The sequence below is a fragment of the Solanum verrucosum genome, unplaced genomic scaffold (assembly GCF_900185275.1).
Source record: "Solanum verrucosum unplaced genomic scaffold, falcon-dt-bn FXZP01000118.1, whole genome shotgun sequence".
Classification (NCBI taxonomy): Eukaryota; Viridiplantae; Streptophyta; class Magnoliopsida; order Solanales; family Solanaceae; genus Solanum; species Solanum verrucosum.
The window spans coordinates 11,438-25,727 of record NW_026020568.1 but is presented as its reverse complement, the minus strand read 5'-3'; the positions used below and the strand labels follow the sequence as shown (position 1 = coordinate 25,727).

At 35.0% G+C, this 14,290-nt stretch overlaps 2 protein-coding genes across 2 annotated transcripts; one reads left to right on the top strand and one right to left on the bottom strand.

The window, feature by feature from the left end:
• Positions 1-600: 600 nt before the first annotated feature.
• LOC125810556 (DNA mismatch repair protein MSH6) lies at positions 601-10,535 on the top strand. The gene is made up of 21 exons (XM_049490031.1): positions 601-1,578; positions 2,179-2,272; positions 2,399-2,501; positions 2,585-2,638; positions 2,770-2,844; positions 3,160-3,228; positions 3,335-3,418; positions 3,518-3,712; positions 4,655-5,205; positions 5,279-5,408; positions 5,815-5,906; positions 6,008-6,186; positions 6,260-6,462; positions 6,542-6,643; positions 7,303-7,465; positions 8,354-8,643; positions 8,716-8,853; positions 9,301-9,380; positions 9,504-9,603; positions 9,871-10,000; positions 10,157-10,535. The coding sequence occupies exons 1-21, from the start codon at positions 726-728 to the stop codon at positions 10,393-10,395; spliced, it is 3,924 nt and encodes a 1,307-aa protein (XP_049345988.1). The 5' UTR covers positions 601-725; the 3' UTR covers positions 10,396-10,535.
• A 376-nt stretch (positions 10,536-10,911) lies between these two features.
• LOC125810520 (uncharacterized) lies at positions 10,912-13,667 on the bottom strand. Its single transcript, XM_049489991.1, has 7 exons — positions 13,428-13,667; positions 13,222-13,293; positions 12,465-12,553; positions 11,906-12,062; positions 11,413-11,493; positions 11,192-11,287; positions 10,912-11,083 (listed from the first exon to the last, which is right to left on the bottom strand). Exons 1-7 carry the CDS (start codon positions 13,581-13,583, stop codon positions 11,042-11,044), a joined length of 693 nt encoding a protein of 230 aa, XP_049345948.1. The 5' UTR covers positions 13,584-13,667; the 3' UTR covers positions 10,912-11,041.
• Positions 13,668-14,290: the final 623 nt, after the last annotated feature.

Below are 14,290 nucleotides of genomic sequence, written 5' to 3'. Positions count from 1 at the left end.
AATATAAAAAATTAATCTTGTAATTAACTATCCCGTGACAAACTAATCAAATGACTTACCTTTCTCCATAGATCTTTTCCCAAGTCCTTTAAAGGCTAATAATTCCAAGTCATTTTTTTTAATTTAAAAAGGTATCATTTATATGTTATATATATAAAACCATACACACATTTTATACTATACTTGATGTATTTCATTTTTAATATAATGATCAAACTATTTTTTTTAAAAAAAGAAGCTTACTAAAAATAATTTTTTTAATCATTAAAATTTAAACCATCATATTATAGACACGATTTAACTTATTTGCAAACCAAATGAACCCCAAGTGATTTTTCAAAAAAAAAAATGGAGCTAATGAAATGTGGTGACCTCTTCCTTGGATGTATTTTTATTTTATTTTTCATTCAATATCTTGTATTTGTATTTGAAGTCCATTAATTCAATGCGTCACAACTCCAGTAAAATATGATCCAAACGCAATAATCTTATATACAATATAAACAAAAGCAAGACACTATAAGAATGACTAAACCTTTCCCTCAAAAAAAGAAAAAACATATGCAGTCTCTAATGAAGCAGTAAGAAGGGCTTCCCGCCAACTGTGGCACTCAACGTTCACTCTTCCCGCCATTGGGAGAAGCAATACATATATATATATATATATATAGTACACTTCATTACTCTTCTCACTCATTCCACTATTTGCTTCTACATTGCCACAAATGGCTTCTTCTCGCCGCTCCAGCAATGGCAGATCACCGTTAGTCAATCAACAGAGCCAAATCACTTCTTTCTTCTCCAAAACCCTCTCGTCTTCTTCTTCTCCTTCACCTCTTCTCCCCAAACAAATTCCAGAAAAATCTAACCCTAACCCTAATACTAAACGTAAACCTAATCTTAGTCCTAGTACCAGTCCTTGTGCTAGTCCTACGACTCCTTCTCCTCTAAACGCAAAGCGGAAGATTACTGTGCCTATTTCAGCCGTTGTTGACCTTAAGCCATCATATGGACAAGAGGTAGTGGACAAAAGAGTTAAGGTTTACTGGCCGTTGGATAAAATATGGTATGAAGGCTGTGTGAAGTCTTTTGACAGTAGTTCTGGTGAGCATTTGGTTAAGTATGATGATGGTGATGAGGAAATGATTGATTTAGCTGAAGAAAAAATTGAATGGGTGAAGGCACCTGTGAGGAAGTTGAGGCGGTTGCGGAGATCTTCGGTGGTGGAAGAGGAGGAGGAAGAGAAATTGGAGGATTTAAAGAGTGTTGAGGATGATTCTGAGGATGAAGATTGGGGAAAAGATGCTGCTAAACAAGTGTCTGAAGGTGAGGATGCTTCCGACGATATGGATTTGGAGATTGAGGAAGAAGATGATGATGTTGTTGGACCTAAAAGTCGGAAAGTGAGTGGGAGCAGGGTGGTGGCGAGGAAGAGGAAAACTCCTGAAGGGGAGAAGTTAACTCCGAGTTCGAGCAAGAAGAGCAAGACTGTTGCAGATAAGAGGAGTGCTGATAGCAAAATGCACTCTGCTGTGATTGGAGTAAATGGAAAAGAGTATGTGGCGACCAATGAGGATTGTAAGTGATTGAACCTGCATCTTTTGTGTTCCTATTAAGTTCAGTTTACTTGTTGATTACTCTAGAACACTTGGCGGTTATGGTGTTGTACTATGATAATAACTGTCATTTTAAGTATCTGCTTCCTATATTACAGTGGCCCTGCTATGAATGTTTATTTTTCCTTTCACATGAGCATATTAAACCATGAGTATCATTTTCCCAAATATGTATGACATATTATGACTCTTTGACTTTGTATTGAGCCAAAAAGAATTGTTTGCTGTTCTTACCAAAGATGGTCATTCTTGCGAGGAAAGTGTGAAACAATCCAAAAAGAAACACACTAGAAGGGGAAGATTGGAAATGAGAGAACTTCCACTTGTCAAAAGAACAAAAACGAAGGGGGGAAATCTGGACTATATGTGGTTGGATCCAAATGAAAATGTGAACTTGTAGTAAGGCGGGAACAAGGTTGCCTAATTGGTCAATAACTTTCAATGTTGCAGTTTGTTACCGTATTAATTTAAAATTTCATGCCTAGGTGTTAGGGTTTACAAGAAAAATTTAATGCTTAAATGTTTTAGGAAATAAAATTGAGGTGGCTCTGTTGCCCTGCAGGTGCCAAGGTATCCAACAATGACAATGTATTGCTGTGTGGTGCAGCAGATAGATTTGGACAACGTGAAACACAGAAATTCCCATTCCTTGGGAAGTAAGTACTCCAGCAAGATCTGTTCACTTTTTGTTTTGTTTTATTTGATCTAGGTGGAAATGGGTGATGTTTTACCATTTTGCTTGCTATGGCCTATTTCTGAATTTTTCTTGTGTGCTGAAACAGAGATAGAAAGGATGCAAATAGGAGGTCCCCAGGCGACGCCAATTATGATCCAAGGACTATCTACCTACCTCCTAATTTTTTAAAAGGTTTAACTGGTGGTCAGGTAATTGGATTCTCCTGGTTAGATATCTTTGGAATTCTTTTCCCTATCAGAGTGAGTACTTAAATGGTGTAAATGATGCTCAGAGACAATGGTGGGAGTTCAAGTCGAAGCACATGGATAAAGTTCTGTTTTTTAAGGTAATGATGGTGGCAGCTTATTGAAGGCTCAATCTTTTTGCCACTGAAGTTGTTTTGCAGCCTTTACATCTCTTCTTCTTCAACTTGTCCTCTATATGATGATTTTAAGTATTCCATGAATTATGAATCAGATGGGAAAATTCTATGAGCTTTATGAGATGGATGCACACGTTGGAGCCCAGGAACTTCATCTGCAGTATATGAAGGTAACTTGAGTTTATGCACCCAACAGAAAAATGAAAGATAACAAAGGATAAAAACAATTTGGTCATCAATGTGTAGATATGCCTAAAAGAGAAAAGGAAGCGAGCCAAGCATGCATCTTTTATGCTTCATTTTACTTTTCCTGTTCAGGAAGGGAGTGGTTTATGCTCTGTATCATGTTGTGACTAAATTGCATGTTTCTGTTTTAAGGTAGAACCTTCTCGGTTGTTCCTTGCGATAGGATATTCCAATTTTACTCTTAAGTTTCTGTGCATCTTGAAGTAAAGTTTATAGCTGACTGTTGCCTGTGTCTCCAGGGAGAGCAACCACATTGTGGATTTCCAGAAAAGAACTTCTCAATGAATGTAGAAAAGTTGGCTCGGAAGGTTGTAATCGCTCAATGTTCAGTAGCCGTGTTATATTCCCGATGCTAGTTTGATTGCTTGTGTTTTCATGGCAAGGATCTTACTATGAGTTGTTTTGATGGAACAGGGTTATAGGGTTCTTGTGGTTGAGCAAACAGAGACACCTGAACAGCTTGAGAATCGTAGAAGAGAGATGGGATCTAAAGATAAGGTCATTATTGTGCTACATAAGATTGAAGCAGTCATAATGATGACAATTTTACTTCCTTCTCAGTTCTTTCTGTAGCTGACACATCAAACCCCATTCCAGGTTGTCAGACGTGAAATATGTGCAGTAGTCACTAAAGGAACATTAACTGAGGGAGAAATGCTTGCAGCAAACCCTGATGCTTCATATTTGATGGCAGTGACTGAAAGCTCTCTAACTGCTGCATTCCAACAGGGGAAGCGTACTTATGGTGTCTGTATGGTTGATATTAGCACGGGCAAGATTATTATTGGACAGGTACAGGGCAATAGCTTATGAATTTTATTTAGTTTTATTGGTAAAATGTTTTGTGCTATTTTGTTGCTAGTCATGTGTAGCATGATTGCTGTCAATCAGTCTGATTCTATAAGGTTGCTTTCTGTGGGTGATAGTTTTCTGCAAATCTTGATTAGCTTCATGAGATGTTCACTAGAACCTGAATTAGTTTTGATCAACCTTCCCATATAGTGATGTGTGCACTTCACAGGCTAAGGGTATATAACTGGCTAATCAATTAATGAAAGGAAAGCACCATAGTTTATATAATACAATCTTTACTGGAATGCTATTAAACAGAAGTTTCCTTCATATCTTTAATTCCAAGTTCCACCAGTGATAATGTTGATATTCTCCAAAGTCCAACCAACTTGGCACCTTCTCCATCTCGTGTCTGCATTAGTTGGCTCGCTCCCTGGATTTGCCATCTTCCTAACCTTATTAATTGGTTCTCTTTCCTTTCCTCAAACCTCTCCACTCTCTCTTAACCCCACCATACACTATTTAGGTTTCTAGCATAAGCATCACCTTTTTCCTTATTTACTTTATCAATGATCTTGTCTAAAATTCTTCTTTTGTGTTGACAGCGCGTTAATTTAATGTGATTACCTGCTTGTTTGGAAGCAGCTTGTTTTGTTTAGCCATGAAAATACGTGCAAGAACATTCAAGAGTAGTATGTGTGAGGTGATTAGGTCTGCCAAAAATGTTCTTGTCTACTCTGGATAAAATCTTGTCTGGGGTTCTCTGTTGCCAGTAAACTGAAGGACCCTTGGTACAACAAAGCTTCCAAAGTTGTATTTATTTAAAAATCCTTAGTTTTGTAAGGAACCCTGTTATCATCCTGTACGCTATTCTCTCTCTATATTGGTTAATCTTCATTTACCGAAATGAAATGTTAGTAATTTGATGTATTTCTTTAACAGTTTGAGGACGATTCAGATTGTAGTGCCTTGTGTTGTCTACTTTCTGAGTTAAGACCGGTGGAAATAATAAAGCCTGCTAAATTGCTTAGTCATGAGACCGAGAGAGTGCTGATGCGGCACACACGAAATCCGCTAGTGAATGAGTTGGTTCCTCTTTCTGAATTTTGGGATGCTGAGAGAACAATTTGTGAGGTGAAGGGAGTATACAGGAACATGAGCTTGTCACTGCTGGCATCATCTCCAAATGAAATGTCAACACATGAAAGCACTGCCTCTGAGGAAGATGGTGAAAGGAACTTTCTACCAGATGTTTTATGTGAGCTTATAAATCTTGGTGGGAACGGGAGTTATGCACTCTCAGCACTTGGAGGAGTGCTATACTACTTGAAGCAAGCTTTTCTGGATGAATCCCTGCTCAAATTTGCAAAATTTCAGCTACTTCCCCTTTCTGGTTTTTGTGATGGTACTCAGAAATGGAATATGGTTCTTGATGCAGCTGCACTGGAGAATCTTGAGATATTTGAGAACAGTCGAAATGGAGATTCTTCAGGGTATATTTAGCTTAACTGCATTTTATTGATTATTTTGTCTTCAAGCTTAGAGGTGATTCATTCGTTAATATAGGACATTATACGCTCAAATCAACCACTGTATCACAGCATTTGGGAAAAGGATGCTCAGATCATGGCTTGCAAGACCCTTGTATCGTCCAGAATCCATTAGAGAACGTCAGGATGCTGTAGCCGGATTAAAGGTACGTTCAGGTTCCTAAGGGTTCAGTGTTTGTACTGTTGAGGGTGAACTTTTGCACTTTTTGATTTGTGGTCCTTTGCTTGTGGCATTATTTAATTCCTTTTGGCTGGAGGATGATAAATGTTAATCCATCTATCAAGTAGGTACTTCTAAAGGTCGGGTATATCTAATAAAGAAGGATCACAAGAATTGTACTGAACTAAATTATATAAAGAAAATGACAAAAGAAATCTCACACGGAGATCAGTGTACCCATAGATCTATATGAAAAATAGATATATGAAAATTCAAGATTTGCCTATCGACTTTCCTTTTTCCTCCTTATAATTTTCTGTTGTATAGTGGTAGCTTCTAAATGGAGCTGCTTTGACAAATGAGATGGTATAATGTGCTTAATGCTTTTCTAGGGGATCAATCTACCTTCTGTTCTTGAGTTTAGAAAGGAGTTATCAAGGCTTCCTGATATGGAGCGGTTGCTTGCACGCCTCTTTGGTAGCAGGTGAAGATCGACAATTCTCTGATTCGACAATCTTTTTTTCTTTACAAGTTCTTCTGTAGTCATTGCTCAAGTATTTTGCTCTTAAATTTGCATCGATTCAGTGAAGCCAATGGAAGAAATGCAAATAAAGTGACTTTATACGAGGATGCAGCAAAGAAACAACTGCAGGAGTTCATATCAGCTTTACGTGGATGTGAATCAATGGTGCATGCATGCTCTTCACTTGGGGTGATCTTGGGAAACACAGACTCAAAGCTACTTCATCATCTATTAACACTCGGTACTATTCAAATTGAATTATTTAATCATGCTGCAAATTCTGGTGGCATCTGACGGTTTATTTTAATTTATAGGCAATGGTCTTCCAGATGTAGATTCAGTTCTCAAGCATTTCAAGGGTGCTTTTGATTGGGTGGAAGCAAATAACTCAGGTCGTATTATACCTCATGAAGGGGTTGATGAGGAGTATGATGCTGCATGTAAACAAGTTCAGGAGGTTGAACTTAAATTATCCAAGCACTTAAAGGAACAGAGGAAACTGCTTGGAGACTCATCAGTAAGAACATAGTTTAAATATCCTATTGAGCAATAGGGGAGGTTATCCAGATCCACTTAATATTTTGTGAATGTTGCAGATAGATTACGTGACAATAGGAAAAGATGCATATCTTTTGGAAGTACCAGAAAGTTTGTGCAGGAGCATTCCAAAGGAGTATGAATTACAGTCATCGAAAAAGGTTAGTAGGCGTACTTCTACATGGCCAATGCTGAACATGCCTATTGTCAGACATTGTGTTCATGAGATATCTTGCTATGTGACAGCAAAGTTTACCTATTACTAATGAGATTTAGAAAGTTCAAAGCTGGTTCCTTAGTTGCATGCAGTGCCTGTTATTCTTAGAATGATGCTTCGAGTCGACACATAGATGATGAATTCAAAACCATTTTGTAGAAGATTGCTAATTTAAATAAAATTGTTTAGCCCATTTTCTTTATTCTATTGAGCTGTGTATCCATGCAGTTGATGCTGCTGCTTAACAACAGTTGCAGTGTTTCTAGTTTCTGTGTGAGTTATATTATCCCTCCTTGCAAACATAGTAAATATGTGACAAATTATCTCCTTTTATGTGGTTATCTGTATTGGGTTGGATGAGGGCATGAAGATTCCTTTAATCTTTGGAAAACTGTGGCGATTCTAGAATTCAAAGGAATGATACTAGGAAATTCACTATGTGGTGTATTTGGTATTCGTACTAGATTTAAACAAGTAAATCACCACCTTGTAGTAGACTAGTTCCCTGGTTTGTTGGTTAGCAGTAGCTGTGCACTTGCTTTGTTTTAGAAGTACTGAAACTGGTTTAATAGGTGCCTTTACTGATCTTCTATTTGCCTGCAGGGTTATTTCAGGTACTGGAATCCAGTCTTAAAGAGATTAATTGGAGAGCTTTCACATGCTGATTCAGAGAAGGAATCTAAGCTAAAAAGCATTTTGCGGAGGTTGATAGGGCGGTTTTGTGAACATCATAATAAGTGGAGAGAATTAGTTAGTATTACTGCAGGTATTGTTGACCCTTAATTTGGACATAGAATCAGATATTGCCCTTAAGTCCCTTTTCCTCCTATTTCTTTGCCTATTTTGGAGCAGGTAGTATCATTAGTGCTTAATGGTGAATCTAGTCAAAGTCTTTCAGAAAGAAAAAATATCTTACTTGCTTATGGTGGAAAAATTACTTTCAGCTTCTCAGTTTTCTCTGCATACTTTTGGGCAGCTACATGATGCTTCATGGAAGTTACCTATGTTCCTTTTTATGCATATTTGATTGTATTCTTTCCTTGAGAAAATTGGAGCTGGAAAACCTATGTATCATTCTTTGGATCCTACTTTGTCCTCCCTTTTGTGATGCAATAGGATGACATTCGTCTATTGCAGCTTGGTCAGTCTGTCCACTCAATATAAGCACTCTGCCCCAGCTGAACAGTGTACTAGGAACATAAAAACTCTAGAAAGGTGCAAAATGAAGTTTCTCTTTGCTTTGTCTCTTCTCTATAAGTAAAACCATAGTAGTGTATTCTGATATAGAAAGAAAAGATAAAAAAGTTACCTCTTTTATGAGGGTAAAAAAGGTGGGTTTTTTTTATATTAGTAACTCTTTCTTATATTTTATAATTAGAAACAGTTACCAGAAGGGCATTGGCTTTCCAGAAAAGAAGAAAGGTCTCTGTAATTATAACAAACTTGGAGGGAGGTTCCCTATTTTGTAGCAATTTCTAAGTTAAAAAACAACTTGGTTCTGTGCTCATTTGGCTTCAAATTAGAGTAAAATCTAGAGATTAGTCACTGTCCAAACATTTTTCAAGTAGCATTATGTGTTGAATATAACTATTATCTCTTGCTTTAGAAAGAGCTTTTTGCTCATGAAGTTCAAAATGTGGCTATCTCTTTGCAGAATTGGATGTTTTAATCAGTTTGTCAATTGCAAGTGATTACTATGAGGGACCAACATGTCGTCCAAACATCAAGTCGGTGCCAAGTCAAGATGACGTGCCAGTTCTTCTTGCTGAAAATTTAGGACATCCTGTTCTTAGAAGCGATTCTCTAGATAAGGGAACCTTTGTTTCCAACAATGTTTCCCTTGGCGGTCCTCCAAATGCCAGCTTTATCCTTCTCACTGGTCCTAACATGGGAGGGAAATCAACTCTTTTGCGCCAAGTCTGCATGGCTGTAATTTTGGCCCAGGTGAGTTATTTCCAGAAGAAAATTAGAGTTTTTCTTATCTATTGATGGCTAAAAGCTCTTGATGCTTCTTAGGTAGGAGCTGATGTACCAGCATCATCGTTTGACATATCACCTGTTGATCGTATATTTGTAAGAATGGGCGCCAAAGATCATATTATGGCAGGCCAGAGTACATTCTTGACAGAACTCTTGGAAACTGCTTCAATGCTGGTGAGGTTTTATTATTTTAAAGGCTGTTATCAATTTATTGCTCGACTACCATCTGGTTTTGCTAGATATAATATCATTTGACTGAGAGTGAAAGTGAGAGAATTATGTAAACACAAATAAATAATCAAGTTATATTATGGTATCTGCTTAGGATGGTAGTAAGAGCAAAATGTGGTTGATAGTAATTTCAACTAAAAGGCTGTAATCAATTGCTTGACTACCATTCAGTTTTGTTAGATATAATTCTATTTAATTGAGAGTGAAGGGAAGAGAATTATGTCAACAAAAAAATTAATAATAGACTTATATTATGGTGTTTGCTAAGATGGTCTTAGACATGGGTACTATTAAGAGCAAAAATGGGGAGGTCATAATTGGGTTGTTGATATTAATTTCACTCTCATCTCCATGAAGTGATCTGAACATTTGTTTTCCTAATAATTGCAGTCTATGGCAAGCCGTAATTCACTCGTCGCGCTTGATGAACTTGGCCGCGGTACAGCTACTTCTGATGGACAAGCAATAGCGTATGTGCCAATTATACAAAAAAACATTATTGGTTGTTTGTTATGATGTGGATTTTATTCTCTCAGCCTTATTTGCTCAATCATTTTCACTAATATCACTATGTTTTCTGGCCCTGTTGGCAGTGAATCAGTTCTCGAACACTTTGTCCACAAGGTGCAATGTCGAGGAATGTTTTCTACCCACTATCATCGGTTATCTATTGACTATCAAAAAGACTCCAGGGTACTGTCTTTGATCTTTCACTTCCCTTTGAATTGCCATATTTAATATGCATTGCTTCATAAAAGATTGCATTGCTTTAAGGATCAAGCATTTTGACTGCACATTTTCATCCAATAGCTAGCAGAATATTAGATTCAGACGGCTAATAATCTGATGCCTTCTGTGTGATGCTCATTAGCATTTTGCTGTTGATTTAGACTATTAAGCTGCTAAAATTTATGCTCAGTAGATGACTTATTTGGAATGCTATTTTTTTTGGTTGTGCAGGTGTCGCTGTGCCATATGGCATGCCAAATTGGAAAAGGTTCCGGAGGTCTTGAGGAAGTTACTTTTCTTTACAGGTTGACACCAGGTGCATGTCCTAAAAGTTATGGTGTCAATGTTGCACGGCTTGCTGGTATGTCTATTAATTTTTTTTCTAAGTATGTCTGACTTGATCTCTCTTTTGTGGTCTAATGAGTTGAGTGGCAACTTTAGTCTATGAACTTAGGTCTCCATTTATTTCAGGTTTAGCTTGTTTTAAGCCACATTCTTTTATCTCCACTCTTTTCAGGACTTCCTGATGATGTGCTTCAGAGAGCTGCTGCAAAATCTGAGGCGCTTGAGATTTATGGCCACAATAAGCAATCTGAAGAAAACCCTTCTGAGAATTTGACAGGAAAGACTGCAGCACTGCTTCAAAATTTGATAAATTTGATCGTACACAATAAATATGACGACAACAAGGGTGTGATTCTTGCTGAGTTGAATGGACTGCAGAACAGAGCAAGAATAGTCCTTGAACAAAATTGAAAAAGCAATCTTAATGTACAGTGCCTAAATGTGCATTCTTACTCCTAGAGTATTTCTGGAGAACACTGTAACTATTTTCAGTTGCCAATTTTGTATAGAAACATGTCAGCCCTTTGATCAAGGTTGCTATTAGAATTTACAAAAGAAATGATGCTATTGTGCCAAGGTTTTTTTTCTATTTCATAACATGATCAAAGACAGTAATTGGCATGATGGAGGTTGGGGGGGGGGGGGGGTAGGTTGTCTCTATCTAGTTTGTAGCTCCTTATAATAAACTAATCAAAACAACCTAGTTTGTTGGCAATATCTAACTGTTTTAGAAAGTTGGCTTCTTTTCTAGATGACTTGGATCTCGAGAGTAGTTAAGTCCAGGGTCGTTGGCCTACCTAAAAAATACAAGTATTTCTCTTTCGTACTTGTCATTGTTACTAAGCTATTAAGTAATAGCAGTAAGTTGGGAGTAGTTGTTTGTTAGAAGAAGCAATAAAATAATCATGTACTAACAACCAAGGAATCTGATTTGTGAAACTTTTAATTACTCTCCACGTGTATGGAAAAAAAAAACAATTAGATAAGCATCAGTACGATGCTTAGAAATACAAATTACACTGTTAATGAAAAAGAATATGCAAATTGAACACTTGTATTAGTTGTCTTGGTCAGAATTGGATAGCCTGTCTTCTGAATCCTGAACAAACAAAACAAACAAAACATTTAGATTGTATTTTGATGTAGCTAAGCTAACGAACAGGAGGTTGAAAATGATTGAGTTGACAAAAAATATATATAAGATTACCAGATAATGATGTCTAATGATAATCTGAATTCTTGTGATTAACATTAGTATAATGTACATGGGCAAGAGTATTCCAATGGATTTAATAATTAGCAACTGCAAAATAATAAGACAAATAAGGTTGTTAGGTACTAAGTAGTTGTGATGAAAGGTTAAGTTGGTACCAAATTATTAGTCTATTACATAAAAACATCATAATCAAAAAAAGTTAGTTCACTTACTGTTGGAAGTGTAAAGGGATAGTTTTTTGCTCCTCCATTCATCACCTCTAACAAATGTCTCATCATAAGCAGAACTGTGAACTGCCAAATTAAATCATATATTAATGATCAAAATAATAAGATAATTAAGTTAATTAATATCCACGCAGAATCACGAACTAGTTCATAATGCATATTTGCATGTGAAAGATAACCAAAATTGGCTGTTTTAGGTTCATATTTTTGGGTGCAAATCGCAAGAATAAAGTATAAGTGAATAACTTAAATGTTGGTTTAATTTTCATAAATAATAAAATATGAATCACATGTGTTTTTGGAGTTGTCAATAAATGGCAAATTACGTTTCTAATAACACAACTTAATAGTCAAGATTTCCTATCTTAACCATTTAATGTTGTTCAAATTGAACTTTCTTTATTTCGTCACTAGGTACGTAAAACAACAACAAAAAAAAGGACTAATTACTACGTCTCAATTCTAAATAAGTACTTACGATAAGAGCAATAGTTCGACAGCAAGACGCGCTTCTATCAGCCGCTTGTGTGCATTCATAATACTGAGTACTCCTCACCAACATTTCTCTTCCTTCTGATTCTGAATCCGACTCTTCTCTTTCCATTCCATTTTCTATATCTACTTCTACACTTCCTCTGTATATCACAACATTATTTCAAACATATTAACACATTGTATAGCGCAAAAAAAATATTTACAAAATCAAGATAGATAAGCATAAGTAAATTGATTACTTGGTAAAAATAGTAACTAACATAATATCACAAATTCACAACGATAATTTTATATTACCAATGCATGTAACTTAAATTCATTAAACTTGTACTATTAATTTCATACTATATCCGATGTCGGATAAAACAATATTAATATTATTAACTGTCTATTCAAGTGCAATGAAGGAGACAAATGCAATATTTTATCTTAAAACAAAATACAACAAAAGCTTGTCTAAAATTATAATGTGCCAAATGAAAAGGTCCTTTTTTCAACTTTTAATTGGAAAAAAAAAACAAATTTAAGGATTGATGGAATACCTAATAATTGCAGCTGTATTATTATTATTATTATCAACCAAGTGGGCCTTCTTCTTAGGAGGTGGAGCCGTATATCCTGGTTCAAATTTCTGCAACGTTAAAAGAGAAGAAACACATTTAAAATTAAATTCAATTTATATACATATTAAAAAATTTAAATGTTAATATAATATTTCATGTATATAAATTAGTTAAACTCTTTAAAGATAATGCATGAACAGTCTAAATAGAAAGACAAACTAGATAATTAAAAAAGTTAATAGAAACATTGCGTGGCTTAAATTGAACGTCAAGGAATAAGCAAGAAGTAGATAATATCTACTTAATATATTTCGTTTTCTGTAATATTGAAAAGAAAGCGTGTTCTAATTGCTGTCATATGTGGATTATCTATGGTCTCTTAGCCTTTTTCTTCTTCAAAACGTTCTATTTTATGTAACACGATTATTAACTATACAAAAATTATTAACGTTTTCTAAAAAAAAAATTAATCATTTTTTTTAAAATAGCTTATTTTGTTCTGTAAAAAGAACTGCTACCCAAACCCATTTCTGTAGAGAGAAAAAAAAAAACAGAGGAAGCAACCTTAAACCTGGGAATTGCTCGGATAATAAGCACTTTCTGCTCTTAATTCTAAAATTGTGGGTTCGAGTGGAGAAGAAAAAGGATCAATCGAGGAGGGAAAAAAAACAATCAAAATGGTTTCAGATTAATTTGTTCTTATCGAGAGAAAAAAAACAGAGAATTTGTTTGTTACCTGTAAACAAATTTCGCAGATTGTGTTTCCCTTTTCATTACACCATTTTTGAATACAATCCCTGTGTGCAAACTGTACATAAACAAAAAAAATTAATCCAAATATATCTGATCACTAGAAAAGTTAAAATCAAATTAAACAGCTCAAAATTAGAAACTTAATCACCAGAAGCTAATTTAAATGATAATCAATTAACTAATAATTACCTTTACAGTTCCAGAACATGCACATGGAGCTTCTAATTTTTTACAGCTTTCGAATTCTTCGTCATGACAAATTCTACATAAATATGTTGAAGAAGAGAAAAATTCATAATCATCAACATATATTATCACTTCTCCCATCTGAGTTTTGCTTTTCATAATCTTTTTTTTTAAAAAAATAATTTATTATATCTTTTGAATGTTTTTTTTTTTGGTTCTTTCCTTTCTTTCTCTGTTTTCTTCATTTCTTTGGAGTCTTCACAGAGTTTATATAAATATACAAAAGAAGATGGAGTGTGAAATTCCGAGATTGCCCTTGTTTGGAATTTTCAAATGAATCTAACTTCATAGGGTACAACTTGTACTTGGACATAATCAATACGCGTTTAAAGAAATTAAATTAAATTAAATCTTTTTAGAATCTTCGAAAAATAAAATATAAAATATAAAATAAATTAGACTATTTATTTTTTTCATTTTCCACCTCTATGATTAAGCAATTATCCATCATAATTCATAAATGCAGACTCTAATTTTATTTTGGCTTTAATACATTGACCTGTCCCCCCTCATACTTGTCACTATCTTTCATTTTAATGATTGAACTATAGATTATTTCAATTAAGCATTTACCATATAATAAAATATTTTTATTAGATATTTTTTATTCAAATTCTGAAGGATTATGTGATCGTAAATGCTTATTACATAAATGAGTTAAATCAATAAAGATGTGTTATTGTCTGTTATTATACACATCATTTTTAATTGAAACATGTTTGAGTTTTTACTATTAGTGGCGAATTTTTATAGGTAAGAATATGGGGCACGTGGGTCCGTCGTGTCTCTGTAAAATTACATATTTT